This window comes from Camarhynchus parvulus, chromosome 8, assembly GCF_901933205.1.
Source record: "Camarhynchus parvulus chromosome 8, STF_HiC, whole genome shotgun sequence".
Taxonomy (NCBI): Eukaryota; Metazoa; Chordata; class Aves; order Passeriformes; family Thraupidae; genus Camarhynchus; species Camarhynchus parvulus.
The window spans coordinates 17,573,633-17,592,814 of NC_044578.1; the positions used below are offsets into that span (position 1 = coordinate 17,573,633).

Here is a 19,182-nt window from a genome sequence, read left to right on the forward strand (position 1 = left end):
ACTGGAGTATTAAAGCATACTGAAATTTTTCCAGTTATGGATGTATGTACAGTTTCATAGTTTTTGGCTCCTAAATTCTTTATCAGGCTTCATTGCAATAGTTTTGATGACAGACTCCAAAACGTGCAATCAAGTAATGGGCTACCTTCTCTAAAGATATTTTTGCTAGATCAAAATATAGAAATCACAGAAGATGTTTTGAATACTTTGAAACATTCTTCTGGGTTTGCAATCTTACAGGAACATTTGGATCACAATTTCGAATTTTCTTTCATAGGTATAAAATGTTTAGTTTGATTTTTTGTTTGAATGCAATCCAGGGTCTTGTCATGCACAGCTTTTCTAGAAGACCTAGAAATGTATCAAACATTTGAAGATTTGTAATGAAATACTGAGATCTGGCAAAAGATAATGAGGAGAAAATGTGTATTTCTTAATAGCCACGAATTTTGTACCCTGACGCGATAATTTACAGAGAAACACAGAGATACTTATTTCTGTGAAGAAACAGCCCAATTGACTGCAGTAGTTCCTTTGGACGTTCCTCTTTATTATGTTTATGTAGTGTTAGCGATCAGTTATATAGTCAACAGGTTGTTTTCTGGGAAGTGACAGCGCGGCCGAGGGCAGGAGCGATGGGCACAAGGCTCCCTGTGGGGGCTGGAGCCCGGCGCGGGTCCCTCTGAACGCGTTCCCTGAGGAGAAGGGCCGGGATCAAGCCCGAAACTCTCTCTCTTCAACAAGTGGGGTCCGGCAGCTCAGCCCGGACGGGCGGCAGGGAATGCCGATGGGCTGAGTCCCAGCCGCCCCCAGCAGGCTCGGCGCCGTCCCGCGGCCGCCCCCCGCGCACTCCGGACGCGGCGCTGGGGCAGGGGCGGGTCGGGCCCGGGGCCGGGCGGGGAAGGCTCCGCCGCTCCCGCCTCCCGCCGCAGGCGGGGCAGCTCGCGCCGCCTCAAGGGCCGGCTCGGGCCGGGCAGCTGAGGGCAAGAGCTTCACCGGTGCGCACGGCGCACGCGCGTTCTGCCGGCGCGTGCGCGGTAGCGGAGGGGGACGCGGAGCGGAGCCCGGCACTCGGCAACGCTCGGCGGTTTCCGTGCAGGCCAGGCCGCCATTTTCTCTCAGCTCCCCGTGCGCGGCTCCTGTCCCGCTGCCCGCGCTCTGTCCTGCTCGGCGATGGACGGGTGAGTGGGCACCGGGGCGCTGGGAGCGAGCGCACTGCCGCGCTTTGTGCTGCCGGCCGCTGGTGGCACCTGTCCCGGTGCCGGGCGCTCGCTGGCTGTCGGCGGGCGTCTCCGAGGGTGTGGGGAGCGAGGAGCTTCCCGCCGCGGGACAGCTGAAGCCTGAGGCCCCACGCAGGCTGGGAGCGGCGCCGGACGGGGCTCAGCCTCTCCGTAACGCGGGCCCCCGTTCAAATCGCCGAGGGCCTCGGGCTGCCCCCTAATGAAGTGTAGTGCCCGAGACGCCGCGTCCCGATGTAAAGAAGGGGCGCGATCTGCCCTCATCCTCGCCCCCCAGAGCCTCCCGTTCCTTCCTTCCCCCCCGCCTTTGGCATCTCTCCTCTGGCCAGGGGGCGAGGAGGGGCGCGTTGCCGGGCTCGGGTTTGTTTTGGAGCTGGCTGGAGGGGAGGAGCGATGCCAGCAGGAGCCAGATGTCGAGCTCTTTTGTTTTCAGAAACTGCCTAATAAGCCCTTCGGCTTCCCCCCCTCCCCAGGTGGAGAGATGCCTTTGTATATACAGTGGAGTGGCTGTAAAAACCAAAGAAGGGAAGGTTGGAAGCAGTCGGCAATATGGGACAGTAGGGGCTGGGATGGGCAGGCTCTGCATGCCAGGCCTGCTTTTTGTTGCACCTGGAAAGCGGGGCTGCTGGCTGTAGCCTTCAGTGTAAATACAACAGCTTTCAGCTTCCAAATCTCCTGTTAGGCAGTTTACTCTGCTTCAAACAGAGAAGCCATTTCTTTGGTATGCTTTAAACATATATAACCTGTCAACTGTGAGAGTTCCCAAGGCTTTTTATGGTTGTGATTATAATGGTAGGAATTACAAATCCTGTCTGAGAACTACGAATGAGTACTACACTGTGGAATGCTCTCCCATATTCTTTTTTGTGTGTATGTGTTCGTGGACTGAGGTTTCTTTTAGGATTGTGGTATACACTGTGAGTGGTGATGTCACAACCTCTAAGGAAGAGCTGTACCTTGACATACCTGTTGCAGTGTTTTTCATAGGTGTACCTCATTAAATTTCATATAGGTGTAGCTGCCAGTACATTGGGGTTTTTTTCCAAGCTAATTAAAAAAAAATTGCTTTCTGCTGTTCAAAGAGTAGGTCAAACAAAAGTTCAGCTATGTTGCTGAATTAGCTGTTTAGTTAATAGAGGTGTGTGAGAAGTTTTGTACTTCGTTTTAAATTACTCTATTTCTACCCTGTAATCCCCATGTCCAGAAACCCAAGTTTCCTAAATAAATTTCCTGGCAGTGCTGAATTGGAGTAACATTTACTTGAAACTTTGTACTCTTTAGAAAGGCCTACAAGCTGTGGGAGCTCAGTGGCTTTTTAAAGTTTCTTTTGCATTCCAGTCCTATGTGTTTTTGAACATAGTTTCTTGTTAGGGGAACTTGTTGCCTGTTTGTTTCCTCATAATCTTGTCATTACAAGACATTGAAAAGTTTGGTCCATGAGGATAAATTGGTTGACTTATGTTCTTGTTTTTTTATTTTTTTACAGCATTGTCACTGATGTTGCCGTTGGTGTGAAGGTAGGATGTGCACTTCACAAATAAGGGGGTAGAGTGCTGATACAAAATGAACTACTTAGAGCATCAGTAATTGCCTGTTGGAAGATTTTAACTGGTCATTGTGAGCTGATATCTAGTCAGCCGTGTATGCTTTATTAAACAAAAATCCCTTGAGGTAAATTGGAGCCTCTACACAAAAGACTTTTTTAGGCACTGAACTGTAAACAGTGGTTCTGGATTAATGTAGTGGTGTCAGCTTCTTACTTTGAAACTTGATTTATCATACTTTTTTTCAAAACACCACTCCCACATTGTGCATGGGGCCTGTAAAAGTCATACTTTCTCTGTCCCTCCCCCTCCTTTTTTCAAAACAGTTCCCACTGAAGTTAAAAAAGAAGTGACTATCTATAAGAGGACAGAAAAATGGGAGCTAGAATTTGTTATGTAGACACAGAAGTGGGTGTTTGCTTTGCTGTAACTTTTATTTCTCAAGTTATGAATTTAGTATACCTTCATAACAAGGAAAGATCTTCTAAATAGCAGTTAATTTACTATTTATTTTGCTTTTATTCAAATCTATCACAGGAATTAGATCAGTATTCTGTAGTAGCAAGTGAGAAATAATGTTTATGCAAAGGGATATAGGACAAGAGAACTTCAATGAATGCATGAGAGCAATTCTATTTCAGTGGTAGAGGCAGAAGTTTTCTAGTGCATACAGTTAACTCTTTGTTCAGGGACTTCATAGCTTGTGCTGTGTACCTGCCTTTTCACCTGAAGCTGATCAGTGTTAGCTGCTTGCTAAGCCCAGCTTTGTCTAGAAAGGCCCAGTTGCTCAGATTCAGTACTGGTCCTGCTGGATTTGGACTAGTTCTTACATAATACAGTCAGCCTGGAGATACAGCAGCTGTTCTACCTGTATAATATTTCTGGGTAAGCTTGCTTCTAGGAAGGGCTGTGAGAAGTCAGTTATGTGGATTCAGGATCCATCCAGCTCCACATGTTTATGCACTATTGGAGACAAGCTTAAACTCACTCTCTGAATCATGAGTAAAGTGTGATTATTAAGGTACTTCCGTGGGAGCTAATCACAATAGAACTGACATGATTATTTCTCTGATGCCTGGGAGGACAAAGTGTTAACTAATTAAAAATTACCAATGTATTTAGTAGTTTGGAGGGATACCTGAGGATGTTCCAAGTCTTTCAGCAGCAAACTGTGCTCCATGTACACAGCTTCAGGGCAAAAAATATAAAATCATTAATTACGCTTATAAGTTTTCTTCTTTGTAGTGAAGAAGTAGTTTCAAGTAGACCATGTATTACTTCGATGTTAAATTCTAACATTTGTCACTTCAGGAGAAGTAAATGGACTCAGTATCCCTTTTACTCTTTACTGTGAGCAACTTCAGTCTATGAGAACTTGAGTGTTACAAACTATGTCTAAGTGGGTGGTGCCATTTTGGAACCAAATTTTAAGGTAGTAGCCAGACAATGAAATAAAGATGCTTCAGATGATGTAACTGCTTTCTTCTGTTGATTGTAGAAATTATATGATGAATGTAAGAAAGAAGGCAAGACAGGTGTATTGGAGGCAGTGATTAAAAACTACAAGGAAAAGCTCAGGAGTATCAAAAAGTTGTGCTTTTTGCTTGTAAAAATGGACTTGCTATCTGGTTTCTGAAAGAAAACAGTCTGTGCATGGAAGTAGTGCAAATAAATAAGGATGATGATTTCCTGAAGAAAGCTGTTAAATATGGGAGGAATAAACTGGATTGTATTCTGGAGCTTCTTTAATTATCTCAAGGTACTGCTAAGAATGGAAAATGGGATTTCTGTCTAATTGAGTGTGCATAGTGATGTAATGTCAGCTTCACTTGTGTTTTGTGGAAGGACATGTGAAACATTTGTCCTTACAGTGAATATTCATTGCTCTTGATGGACTGATGTTTTCAAGTTGAGGAATGCTTTGCCTGTCAAGTGTATATAAACAACTGGGATCAGTCATTCTGGCCTTCCCTTGGAAGTTTTCTTTTTCATGGGTACTGTGGGAATGTGTAAGAATTAAGTTTTGAATCCAAGGAGTTGCATTAGCAATTTTAATGCTCTTCCAATACTGCTTTTGTTGAGACTGGATAGTCATTGGATGTGGGCAGGGATTTAGCTGTGAGAAGTTGCCTTATCCAGAATATTTCTTTTACTTGATGCTTTCTGGTATTTTTCACTTAGAGTGTATGTGCTGATCACTTGCAAAACATGTTTGTGATATATTCAGTTGTACTCGGAAAAATGGATGGTGACGTGTGACTCTTCTATTTGGAAAATTTGCTGTATTTTATCATCATCAGTCATGTCAATGCAAATTTAAAAGTTATATTAACTGTTATCTGGCTGGTTGTTCTCCTAAACAGCAAAATGCACATGTTATATTTTTAAACCCATTCATAAAAGAGTAAGAGAAGTTAATTATTGTAGTCTGGGTACTGTCTTCCCATTAGAGGAGGGCTTTGTAGCTTAGGGGACTGCACGTGGTCAAGGCAAGTATAAAGTAAAAGGAATGCTTCCTTATAATGCTTTATTAACAGTTTTACAATCAGAGTTATCTACAAATGAAGGATAAATTTGAAACTATTACCATTTATTTGTATTGTATACTTAATTTGTTTTAAAACATTTTTGTTCATCTGATGCTTAGTCTTCATGTGATTTACACGTTGAGTCACCAGAAATTAACACTAGAAACCAGTACAAAACTTAAAATGGAGATGGAAAAAATGATGAATACAACTTGAGAACTTGCTTTACAAAGAATAAATGTGGGGATTTGTGCAATTCAAAATATGCAGTGGGAACACGCTTCCTAGCTCAAATCTGTCAGAGCAGCAGCGTGCTTTAATTTCTGAAAGCATTAGAATATGTCACAACCCAGTCATCTTGTAAATACAAATGAGATAACTCATACTTGATTTGGTCTGTAATGTCTTGTTTTGCTTACCTAGAATTCATGGAGGCAGGGAAATGTCACTGCACACAGTTCACCCCTTACATTACATTTTGCAAAATAATGCAAGAAGGAATGAGCTTTACCTCTCTGTCTGATGCTGATTTGTGAACTTGCATTGTATATGAGCAGTTTGTGCAAAGTATACTTGAATAAAGGAGAGTTAAGGATTCCGGGAATGGTAATATTTACATAGGTCATCAATTTAAAAAAAAATTCAGTTCCCTGGAGAAATTCTATACATTTTATAGATTTCTTTGTGCATAATTTCAAAAATTTATCATATCCTATAAAATGTTTGCTTTTTCTTTTTTAAAAAAGTACATTGGATATGCTCTGTTCTTATTACATCAGGTTCTTAGTTACTCTCTGGTTATACAGTTTTGAGCATCAGCATCTAATAACTATACTTTGAATTGTTCTCTTGTGTTCTCTTTACATTACAGTGCTTTAATCTTGATATCTGATTTGGCACTTGGTGTGATAGAGCCTTTTTCAGCTATTGGATGTATGAAGTATTAAAGTATCTTTCCTATGGATTAATTAAAAGAATCTTGGGAAGGATATGAAAGCATAAGGAATATATGTTACACAGGTGTAGGGAATAACTTAGGTGAACTTTGGGTGCATATTGAGGGTGATCTCTCCTACTGTTTCATTGTGTCCCACTTCAGTCTGATGGATGTTTCTCCTGGATGGGATGGGTAGCTGTGCAGCAAATTGAACAATTGAGTGACTCATTGTGTGTATGTGCATTGCGTGTTTCACAATGGCTGAGGTGTTCTTCTGTCTGACAGGAGAACAGAACCAGGCATTTCTTCCTGGAGCATTATTTGGTACACAGCATTTGGGAAATTTTTGACCTTCTTGATGGTGCTATGGATACTGGCCAAAAACCAAGCTTCAGCTGCCAAGCATGGACAGCCCCAGTTGTAGCTAGGAGAGAAAGCTCATTCCTGTGAACAGAGTTTTGGAATGGTTAAAGATGTGGGGATGGCCTTCTTCCCCCCAAGGTCAGGGCTTCAGCCATTGCAGTGCACTTGAGAGATGAGGGAATTGGTGGTGTGTGTTTAGTTGGTTATGTTTGGGATGGGTAGAATATGCTAAGAAACACGTCCTAGTACTTTCTAAGTTTTCCAAACAGGAAAGAATCACCTAGTTCCCCTTCTTCCTGGTTGCTGAAACTTAACATGGAGGATTATAGAAGTTTGGGGAAGGACAGTAGCTAAGAACTGACAGAGAAAGGAACTGAGGGAGAAAGGGGAGAGAGCACCAAGTAGCAGTCTAAGTACTCTTGAATTGTTGTCCGCTTTGGTTTTTTAACTCATGTTCTGAGGTGTAGTCTTCTCTTACAAAACTATATTCTGAACCTTTTTTGCTAGTAATAACTGAGAATTTTTTCATGGTGGAAACAAGTAGATATTGTAGATGTGCTGTGACTTTTTGTTTCAACTGTACATGGTATAATGAAAATAGGATTGAAAGTCAGATTCTAGCAAGTTGTCAGAAGATAAACTCCCACTTCTAAAATTTAGTCTAAACTTACTTCACAAGCCTGTTCCTTTCAGTTTTGTACTCTCTCAATTTTTTTGCCTTCACTGTTGTAATTTTGGCTGCTTAAAAAGAAGGGAGTGGTAGGATAAAAAAATCGATTTATTCATACAGACAAATGCCATGTGATAGTCTGTTGTATTTAAAATGTTAGGATTAGAATTTTGGGCTAACCTTGGATGTCTAATATAATTGCTGGTAGACTAGACAAAGACACAGTGATATGAAAAAAATGGGTTGTTTGTGAATTAGAGGTGTTTTAATCTTGTGTTAGCTATGATAATGTTTTTACAACCTTTGTTTTTGATAGTACTTAAGTTGTGCTAGCAGCAGTAAACAGCAAAAAAGACGTGTGGAGCATTAAAGAAGTGAAGTAAGGCTGAAGTCTGACCATGTTCAAAAGTTTAGAAGTGGCATCTGGATTTGTTTTTCCAGCAGTGGTATGGGGAACATGTCCATAGTGACAAAAAGTAACTTCTTACAATGAAAGATATCTGTTAACAGTAAAGATATCTGATAACAGTAACTTCTATAAATTGACTCTGTTTGAAATGGCTTTCATATTTATTCTCAGAACAGCTGACTCCAGTTCTTTTTTCTTTTTACTTTTTTTTTGGTGATGCCCATTCTGTCACTGTAATATATGCGAAGAAGTAAGGAAAGCTGAAAATGGAAAGAAAGGAAACATGTTGAAACTTAGTTTGTTCTCTGTAGTAAGTACGCTCACTGTATGTAAGGAAGTTTTAGTGTACCTGTTTGATAAATTTTGATATCTTTCACTAATTTGAAATCATGTAGTTTTCATTTGTAGCAGAAGACTTAGTTTTGCATCTTAACTGAGGGCTTATACAAAGAGAAACGCAATCACATGCACCACCTCTGAAAACATGCACTAATACCATATGCAAATACCCTTCCCATTTCCTACAGCTTCAGGCCATGTTTTCACAAGCAAATCAAGCTGCATTCCATTTTTCTGTCACTGTAATACTTGTGCAACAGATGTTTAGGTAGCCAATTCACAAACCTTTTTTGGGAACTTAATACTAAATGAAAAGCAAGTGATGGTATAAATTAGTTACTAAGCAGCCATGGAATTCACAACCTTAACTGATTTCATGCTGATCTAGTTAAATGGTATATTCTTTAAAATTATTCAAGTAGGTGTACTCCATGCATGCAAGGTTCTGGTGAAGTAACAGCAAGCTTATAATGAAACTGTATGCTTTGTAAAATAATTATGAACCTTCATGGAGCTTCTTTTGAATATATGTAGTGTCCTGCATGGGTATTCTGTGATCCTGTACTTATGAGAGGTGTAACAAATTCCTCAGGGTAGTTTGGATTATGTGTTTTGACAACTGTGTGTATAAGCAGAGCATAAGGCAGATCAAGTGTTTTTTCTTGACAAAAGATTATGTGAGGGTATATTTATGCAGTGTTTCATCTAAAAATTTATCATGTTAGAAATGAAGCATCCTTTTAAATTCTGATCCATCACATGTAAACTGAACAAAGTTTATAAATGCTGTGTTTGGGGGTTCAAAGTGTGTTTTTCTGTTGTTTTGAACATCCAGTCCCCAAAGTTACTTCAGATATTGAAGCAGTGTGTTTACAATGTGTAACTGTTAGAGGAGAATGTTTTAATGCCTGGGTTGAAACTGGCATGTGCTTATTCCCCTCCCATACCATCAGCTTTCTGGCTCTTTCTTTTAAATTGCTCCCAGATGTTGTTAGAAATAAAGTGTTTTACAGTGCTGTTGGATTTCTTTAAATCATGAGCTCTGTCTCCTGGCTTGTCATACCCCTTGGGAAATTCATGCCTGTAGGCTGAGAATGACTGTGGTGAATGTGCAGTGCAGCTGAAGTTCTCTTACTTATCTTTCCTTTGGAGGGGAAAGGCAGAGAGAGGGAAATGGGAAGGGGAAATTATCCTGGTTTTGAGAGAGGTTTCTAATATCAGCAAATATAAACACCACAAATGAGAGTATTTGTAAAAAATGTATTTTTCAATATCTTTGAGTGTCGTTGTTTTATTTTCTAGTGCAAGTGTAAGAAATTTTTTAGATGATACTGTTGGCTTTTTAACGGAAGTTCAGTGTTTCTAGGAGTCACTTGTTTACTGTTTCTAGGAGCATTGTAGTGCTTCTACATGTGCTGTCTGTAATACACTGTTAGGTTAGGTTTAGCCAAAACTTCTGATCAGAGCCTCCATAACCCTGAATTATTGGGGAAAAAACCTGATGTGTCGCTGATGTAAACAGTTGTCAAAAAGTATTTTAGTGCATAAAAGACTAAACCCTTGGATGTAATAAAATCTGGGGAATGTGTTAAGTATTTAAAGCCTAATCTGGAATATGAGGCGAATAGTTTGCAAAGACTTCTAAATAGTATATTTTTAATTAGCTGGGAAGCATAGTATGACTGTAATGACTTGTTGAAATTATATAGCTACATAATAAAACCTGTTATAGCATAAAGCTTTATAATAGTCTTTAATGGAGGGAAAAAATCTGAAATTCTGCAATGTAAATCCAGCCTGTGTTGTGAAGGATTTTGAGTTAGCTATAACTTAAAGCAAGGATCTAGGACATTCATTTGCTGAGCTAGGGGTTTCTTCTTTCTCTTTGTTTAATTGATTTTGTAAATTGCAGAAGTGACAGTATAAGAGATAAGTATTCACTTAGGAAAATTAGCTAAAATATCAAAGTGATGTCTTTAATTTACAGTATGTAAGATAATTTTTGTATGTATAACTTTGAATTTTCACTTAAATACGCACCAAAAGTCTGATTTGGTATATTTTTTGTCTTTTTTGAAAGTGGTCCTACATGTCAGTTTTACATAAATCCATCGATTGACACCATGCATTAAACATGATGTTTTCTCACCATGCATGGAGATGCTCTCGTGGGGGGTCATGGGGGTGATAAGATGATAACATGGGCTGAAGTGAAAGGACAGTATTGACTGTGACAAATTCAGGGTTTGCTCGCTGCAAGATGTTAGCCTGGAAATTCCCTTGTTTATTTTGTATACTCATATTTTGGTAGATGCTGGTTTCATAAAGAAATGGTATAGATAGCTCTGATCTGAGCAGTTAGTTGTTAGTTTTTGTAGAAGATTTATGTGGATTTATCTTCTTGACACTAGTAGGAATAGAAATATGGCATTGGAGACTTGTGCTGTTAAGGCCTAGATGTCAGAAGATGAGGTATTAATAGTATAATAGCAGTTTGTACTTCTTATTTTGTTCTTAATGATCTCCTTGCCCCATGCTAAAACAGATATTGAATTAGTCTCTACAGTGTTACAGTAACTTTCCTTTGTAGTTTATGGTGAAATATAATCATTGTGGTGGTTTTTTATTTGTTTGTTATTTTAACTTAGATGAGAATGTTTTTGCCATTTCTGTATTTGTGATCTTCAGTACTGTTATACAATCTCAAACTTCCTTTGATTCTTTAGAACACAACAGTTTGTACAGACAGGGAAAAGAGTTAAGTGAATGTTGCTGTTGGATCTTTCTTCCTTGAGTCTGATTCTGTGTGCTCTTCAAATATCTGAGTTTGGTTTCCTTAGCTCTGAAACATTCAATACAATTACCTAATTTAGTTTAAAGGTTTGTACCATTCGACTAGCAGAACTTCTGTGATTGAGACTAATTAAATATTTGAGATGCTTGGAAAATTGGTTATGATTTTGAAATTAATGTGTGACATAGCAGAGTGATGAAAAGCTTTGCCACAGAGCATGGTGTTAGTCCTTTTTGGCTTAGCACCCTCTAAAAGAGTATGCACATAAAACCAAAACCAAGCACCCAAACCACAAATTGACTACAACCTTATCTCTGCTGAATAAATGCAAGTAAAATAAATATTTGTCTATGTAATTTCGGAGGGATTGTGTTACACAGTAGTGCTAGTCTAAGAGCACACATTGGCTTACTTTAGATGCTTATATGAAATTGCTTTACTAGCCAACCAAGACTTTCAGACAACCCTTTTGAGGTAAATCACAAAAACCAGGCAGGTACTGCTTTTGATTTTGTAATTTACCACTCTGTATCCAAGTCCATCATGTCTTTTGCTGCAGAGCTGATTCTAAAGTTACATACTGAAGTACAGAAGGATCTAGGCTGCTTAAGAACCAATTAGGAAAAGTAAGCATGTATATCTGTATGATCATTAGTCTCATGGTAAGAGAGCTCTTTGTCTTTGACCAAAAGCTTGGGAAATATATATGGGAGTTATAGAGGTATGCTATACATTTGTGATTCACAGGGGAATTGGAAGAACGTTTCATGTATGAACCTGTACATACGTGAATCAGACTTTTGAACACTAATTTATGCAGATAAGACAAGTGTAGATTTTATGATACAGGCCAGTGCAAGAAATTCACATTTAATTGTTCTTCGGAAGCAAAAATGTTAAAACTTTCAAGTGCAATGACAAAGTCTGGTGATTGACTGTGAAGGTGTTCATGAAATGTAAAATGATATGTTTGTAAATGAAGAGAGAACTGTTCATGAAACACAAATACAAGAACTGAATATCTACTCTGTTTAGTAATTTGTGCTCCTTTTGGATTTTTCTGCTGTGGATTAAGAAATTAACAGTTTTTTTGAAAGCCGGATTTACTAGGAACCAGAAGTTTATATAATCATTCTTGCACTCTTTCATTCAGCAGTTGCTGTTGTAAGTAACTTTCTGAAGCTGGTGGCAATTGAAATCTGAGATATTTCAGATTTGTGAAGTTCCTACAGGTTTTGGGAAGAGCATTCATTTGGTACTGGGGTTACTTCAGCTGTTAATGTAGTAATTGCTGTACTGTTGCAAATTTATACCTGTCGTATTAAGGGGGAAAAATGCTGGTGAATGATCTTGATCAGCTGGACTATGAGCAGATTCAGTGTCTGCTGCTACTTCGGCCTGTTCAGCTGGGCTGGCCTGGCTGCAGACCGGGGCTCCCAAGCAAAGCTAGATGGGTATTGCAATCAGAAGGAACTGCACTTACCACTGAGTAACCTAATGCTGCTAGTAAACTTCAACTTTGCAGCATTCTACCCTTGTCAATATTATGTTAGAAAAAGTAGAACGTGAAAGGGAAAGAATGTTTATGTTTCAACTTACACCTGCATGTTATGTCAGTAGTAGAAAGCAATGTAGTTAGAAAAACAGAGAATTTCTATAACTTGCCTATAAATTGCTTCTCAGTTCTATCTAGCTAAATTTTTCTTAGTTATATCTGATTAGAAATGCATCCTTACATGGAAAAGAAAAACACATAGTCCCTCTCATGGTTCTGTCTGATCTTGGTATTAGGAATGATGCAATCTTAAGGGAGCTCTTGCTCATTTGATAGGCGCAGCTTTGTTGCTTGCTATGTACCCTTACAAGCTTAGAGCATTCAGTAAACTGTATAGAGATTCTTCAGAGCTGATGTTGAAAACCAAGTAAACTTTAATGGCTCTATATGTGTGTACACATATATAAACTTTAACATACTGTTCTCTTTGTGGACACAAATCTAGTGCAGTATGAGAAAAAGGTAAGGGTTTGATTTTTGTAAGTCTTTCAACTGTGCTGTCTCTGAAGGTAATAGTCTCAGATGAATTTATTATGAAGTATTGAAGTGCCTTGTAAAACATAGTCATTAACTATTCTTGATTCTCTTGTAGTGTCCACAACAGAATTAAACCCATTTATTTTAATAAGGATGGATAGAAACTTTTTTTTCCCTCATTGCCATTTTAGCAGTGACCTGGATTAGTCTTAAGGGTGCTGTAGAAATACTTCTGAAGTGGGAAAGAACCTGTAAGAAATTCAAGATAATATTCAAGGGATGGTTTAAATATTTTGTTTATTGAAAGATCACATAAAGATTTTGTAGGCTTTTTGAGGGAGGAAGTCTTGAGAATGAAGAGGGTTGGGGCATAAAAGAAAAAAAGAAACAACAAGGTGTGAAAAGAAGCACCTCTTCAGCTGTGTCAAGTGCCCATCTTACCATTTGTGGAAAGGGTTATCTTGTTATGTTTTTAATATATACCCTCCTGATCTTTGCAGCTCAGTTTTAAGTCATTCATTAATTTATATTTGTCATGTTTTAAGAACTGCAATGAAGATGTAATTCCCTGCCCTAAGTTGTGTTTTGCAGAAAAAATGAATGTCCCCAAAATGAAAACTGATTTCATTTCCTGTGATCATTAAATATTTGTTTTTAAATAGGGGTGTTAAAATTGAGCTAAACTCCATATTTCTCTTTGCATAGATTTCCCTTGTAGTTTCAGCTAGATATAATAATTTAATATATATGTGTATTAAAATATTAAAACTTAAATTAATTAAAATGTTATTGAAGTAGAATAAATTTATTTAATTATATTTTAATTTGAAATGCTGGACAAAATTACTGTTCAGCAGTTCTCATTGTGTCCAGAGATGGCTATATTTCAGTGGTGGGTTAAACAACTATGCTTAAGCTGCTCTCATTTCAGATTGCCATGTAAATATTCCGCTTTACTTAGATTTCAAATTGTTGCACTTATCTGAAAAGAGGAAGTATCATCTTTAAAAATCACAAAATAGAGGAAAAAAAATCTCTTACTGTCTCTTTCTTTTTAGAGAGGATCTGACGAACTTCTTTCAGGCAGTGTACTCAGTAGCCCGAACTCTAACATGAGCAGCATGGTAGTTACTGGTAAGTGATGCCCTTTCAAAGGAGAAATCTATAATTTATACTTGGACTCATTTCCTGTTTACAAGGGGAGAACACCAAAACAAGAATCCGTTGTGCTATAGAGGGATAAACTGTTGGCTTGTATTAGAATATAGTGACTTTGTATTTCCTACAAACCTTGGGTGTCTGAGAAGAATAATCCCACAATCAACAGGCAACTTTCAGATGTCTGCACATGAAATTGTTGGTGGGTGATGGGATGAAAAATCACAGTTCTCTTGTACAGCTGCCTTTAAAGTAAGGACTCTCAGCTGCAAAGGTAAACAGCCCAGTAAAATCTCAGGCAAAGGTAAACAGCTCAGTTCCTGTGTGACATCAACTTCTTTACTCATGGTCATCCACAAGTCTGGGTGTTACAGGGAAGACCACTGTGCCAGTTTGATAATACAGTGTGGATTCAGGAAGAGAGACTTCTGGGTTTCTGCTCAAGCAGGAAGCTTCACTTTGCTCCTTCAGTTTGAGATCACAGTGGTAGAATATCAGAGCAAAGAGACTGTGGCTGTTCTTGAATCTGTTTTCTGGTGATGCTAGATAGAAAGGTTTTTTCATTAATTGTCACACACTAAAATGCCTTCTTTTGCACTTGATGCTTCTGTATGTTGAATGTACATTAAGTTCCCTTGGAAAGCTCATTTCAGAGGTCTTGCTTTTTCTTTTTTCTTTTTCTACTGTACTATTAATTTTGTGTGGGTTTTTTCTCTTTTTTTCCCTCTTGCCTTAGAGATGTGGAGGAGTTAATTCATGACATCAGAGGGTTGCTGCACTTTCCAGTCACTTGCCTGGTTCGCTGTTCTACTGTGCCTGATTTTCTGTATTCATGGGGTCAGCAGTATAATCACTGATATTAATAGCAGACTATTTCCATTTTAAATTGTTAGTAAGAGGTTGGGATTCAGGGTGCAATTTCATGTTACTATTAGGGTGCTGTGGTGACAGCTCTTGCTAGAATGGGTGGCTCTGTGCTTTCTCATCCTACATCTTTAGCACAAGCAGAAAAACCTCCAAATCCACGTTTCTACTACACTCTTCTGTTGGAGTGCTCATACACTTGCAGAGTACGTTAATGCAGCATTAAACTAGGCTAACAAAATGAAGTCGTTTTCCCTTGTAGCAGCTTTCTGATCAGTCATGTGATTGCACAGTTGTAGACACAGTGTAGTGTTGAGTGGAGGAGTGTGGCAGCAGAAGAAAACCACTTCCACTGGCAGTTCTGTAACCAAAGGTGACGAGGTTATTCCTTTGGAATAAGTCAGAAATGCAGTGCAGTTTAGTGCATTCATAGCCATTTTGGAACCTCAGAACATATGTCTCTCTTTTCTGTTTTTCTTACTTCCTTCTGGTTCTGAAAGAGGTCCCTCTTTTGTTCATTTTCTTGATGTCCTCTTCAGTCCTGGATATTTAGTGCTTCATCAGTTTGCTTTACTTAAACAAGAAACAGCTATGCAAAGGAGTTGTGTGCCAAGGGTTTGGGTTTCAGCAGTGGACATTAAGACAGGACCAAGTCCTAAACATTACCAAATTTTCTATATATTTTTAGATAAACTTTTAGTTCCAGGAAATTAAATGCAAATTAATTTATGAAAGGAAAAAGGAGGGAAAGGAAAAAAAATTGAAATAAGAATTATAATTTTAAGGTTTCGTAACAAGAAATACGAAAGCTTGTCTAAGCAGCCCCTACATACAAATTCTTCCTTAAAAATTCTGAGAATGGAAAAGCATGTTTTGATCCTGTTAGGTTGATGTATGGGATAGAAGTTTGATGTATTTAACAGATACATTGCTTCCCATTTTGTTTTTATTTCCCAGCTGACTGAGGGTTTGGGTTTTATTTTTGGGAGTTTCTTTGTTGCGTGTGGGAGTATTCTTGGTGTGGGTGGGGTTTCTCTGTTTGGGTTTTTTTGGCATCCATAACCATAACTCAAGAAACAATCTCATTAGCAGCAGTGGTTAGAGTTGTGATCTGGCTCCTGTAGTATCAGATGCCTGTCATTAAAAGTTTCATATGAGTTCAGTAATATGTAAAGAAGATTGGTGGAAAAATAATTCCAAACAAACAAAAACCCACAATCTGAATGCAGTGCTGTAATTCAAGTCATTCTCTACAGCAGTCTGTGAAAAGGGGATTAGTTTGTTTGGGTGTTCTATTTTTTAAACATTTTCTTGGTATTGTATTCAAATTTCATTCTGTTTGTCTTTTTGAAGTAGCACAAAAACCCCCTGTAGAGAAGGATAAATCTTCTGTTCAGCTTCTGAATATATCCTCTCATAGCTCTTTTTTTTACTGTGAACCAGGAAGTACTTTTTCCAGACTTACACAGTTTACAAGTTCAGATTGTAAACTCAGAAGTAGTTAGATGTGAAATTGAAACCTCTGTTAATTTTTTTGTAGCCATTTCCTGAAGCCAAATGAGTTCAAGTATTCTTTCTATCTGAATTGATGTCTTCCTTATGCTTCAGTTCTGTTATTACTTTTTCTCTTCACAAGAATTTAAAACTTTAGTCAATTAAACTTTTTTTTTTTTTTTTTGCTGTAGCCAAGGTGATGAATCTTTCCCAGATTTTCTAGGGTTTCAGGGACCCTGTGATCATTTATTAAGTCCCTTGTAAATGAGACATGTTGTAGATACTTGCCTATGTAAAACTAATACTTGTTCTTGCCCTTTCATTCTTAGAGTTGGGAAGTGTCATGGTGTTATTATGAGACTTGGCCATTGTTTCCCAGAGAATATAGAAACCTATTCTGGTTTTGACTGTGATATTTCCAATATCTGACTCTGTGATATTTTTCTAAGTAGATAGCTAGGAGAACAGAAGAAAGAGATGGTTTGTCTTTGTAATCCTCTGGGCCTTTTATTGGTGAAAGTGTACACAGTCAAAAAAGCAGTTATCAATAGCAGTGCCTTAGCAGGCCTAAACTTTGAACAAAATCTTGTCAATCACAACCTCATTTCTTTCTCTGCTGTAGAAATATTAACCTAAACCAAAATGCCTAAGTTGTCAAAAAACCTACCTTTTCGTGGAAGGAAGGGGTTTTGGTGGAACTGGGGCGGTGTCGTTATGGGTGAGCTGGAGATGATTTTTTTAAAATGAACATCCTACCCTTTTATCATAGGAAGAGTTCCTTTAGTGAGTTGTGTTGGGGTTTTTTGGGGTTTTTTTGTTTGGTTTTTTTTTTTAATTCAGCTGCCATTCAGTGAGAATACTGTAGTACTTCAATGCTTTTATGAATACTCTTGCTCTAATCTTCTCTCCTAGTGAAAGGCATGAAAGAGGAATGGTTTCTCTGCCCTATAGGGAGTCTTGCAGATGAATCCTTTCCTATTTTTTTGTGAAAGAAACTTGTGAAATTGGTGAACAAACGTTTGATTTGCATTCTTACTGATAATTTGAACCACTAGTAATTCTCTAAAAAAGGCCAGCATGTTTGACATGGCTCAAAATGTAAGGCCTGATCCTTGGGCCTTTTCTAAACAGTTTTGTCACCTGTATCCATCCTCCAGACTGTGTCGGTGACAGCAGGTTACATTAGCAGTCACTACAGGTGAAGTTACTGTTTTAGGTACTTTCTATGTCTTTTGTAAAGGAGCAGTCTTAAGACTGTAAAGGAGCAGAATTCTACACTTGGATTGAGATGACTTTTGTCTCTTAATACTGAACCCTGTTTTGGACAAATTTGATTATTGTCATTGTTGAGGAATTTCATTTCAGTTAAGTGTTTATATTTAAATATACAAGATTTATTCTTGTTCCTGAACCAGGTTGGACAGTATGGCAAAATATTATTCTGTAAATATTAAGGGAAGGATCCCATCCACTAGATTAGAATTTGTAGCAAGGGAGAACAGCATGTAAAGTACAAGATCAGCAAATATCTAAGCTTAAGAAGTTCTTTTTTTATGTTACATGTGTAAGTTTCTGATGTTTTTAACACCAGCTGACATGAGTATATTAAAGTTGTGTTCTCAGAACTACAGGCCTTTTACTACTGCTTAAACTACTGCTAGTTTTCCTTTAGCTTTTTTTGAAAATATTGTCGAAGTCTATTCTTATTCCATTATCTTGCTCGACTCGGATTTCTTTAGAGAGCATAATCTCATGAAGATCCATGAGTTAATTTTTTCCGTGTTGGTGCACAATGACTAGAAAGACTCCTTAAGTAAGCTAAAATATGATTTGGTAACAAGATTCTGAGAAACCAGAGCTGAAACCAGGATCTTTAAATAAATATTGCTGTTTCTGACCTTGCTAATGGTTTTGAAGACATTAGTAAGGCAGATTGCAAATGATTATACATAAATAATGTTTTTACCTTTCAGTGCTGTATGTTCAGTAAGTATGTAGCTGTTTATTCTGCAGATTTTAAATGTAAGAAAAAAATCCCTTATCTTTAAAAACTGGAAAAGTTGTTTTCTCTGTAAAGGAGTAACCTCCTCTGTAAAGGGGTTACTTTTTCACTGAACTTGGTGTGAGGCTTTGACTGTTCAGGAGGATTGCTTAATGGAATTTGTAGGAAGAGTTATCTGTGTGGAGATGCTCATGCCATGAACTCATTGCTGAAATCCACATACAAAAAAGGTAAAATTTTTAAGTGATATAGATAAAAAGTGAAAGATGTTGATGAAAGTTTTATGAAAATTGGCTTGTCAAAGACAAGAAGAATTGGCAGGTTTTCTTGTTGCAGCTGCCATCAATTTCATTGTTCACATTTGTGTGTTTAAAGTAGACCAGTAGAAACATTCCAAAATCATTTTGCAGCTGAGCTCACCAAACTCCTGGAGCTTTGAATGGTACTGTTTATCTTGTTTTTACTTAATTAGCAGGGAATGTTAGGAGTGACTTTGGTAGGTAGTTCATTGTATTAACAGAATAATTAGCACTGAGGCATACAAAGTAATAATATTTCAAGTGCTGTATTTAACTTGGGCAGTAAACATAGATATGTCATAGATGTGCCATTTTTGCTAGCACATTAAGTAAAATTACTTATTAGTTAAAATTAATGATGCCTAAACTTAGGAAATTTACTTCTGAAGTTTTCAAATTGATTACAATTAATAATAATTTGAAAGATTTTAAGAAGTATGTTACATGTGACTGGAAGGTATTGTAATTTAATAATACTGTATACTTTACTTATTTCTACAGATACACGGAT

General features: G+C 38.0%; 1 protein-coding gene across 5 annotated transcripts in view; it reads left to right on the forward strand.

Annotated features, from left to right (window-relative positions):
• Positions 1-993: 993 nt before the first annotated feature.
• Positions 994-19,182, forward strand: part of PTBP2 (polypyrimidine tract binding protein 2) — a 42,965-nt gene continuing 24,776 nt past the window's right edge. For 4 of the 5 annotated variants that reach the window (XM_030952989.1, XM_030952990.1, XM_030952991.1 and 1 more), the window contains exons 1-3: positions 994-1,181; positions 2,725-2,755; positions 13,913-13,988. In XM_030952989.1, coding sequence (XP_030808849.1) covers positions 1,174-1,181; positions 2,725-2,755; positions 13,913-13,988 — 115 coding nt within the window. In that variant the 5' untranslated portion in view covers positions 994-1,173. The remainder of the gene's footprint in view (positions 1,182-2,724; positions 2,756-13,912; positions 13,989-19,182) is intronic. The other variant, XM_030952993.1, reaches the window with a different exon arrangement.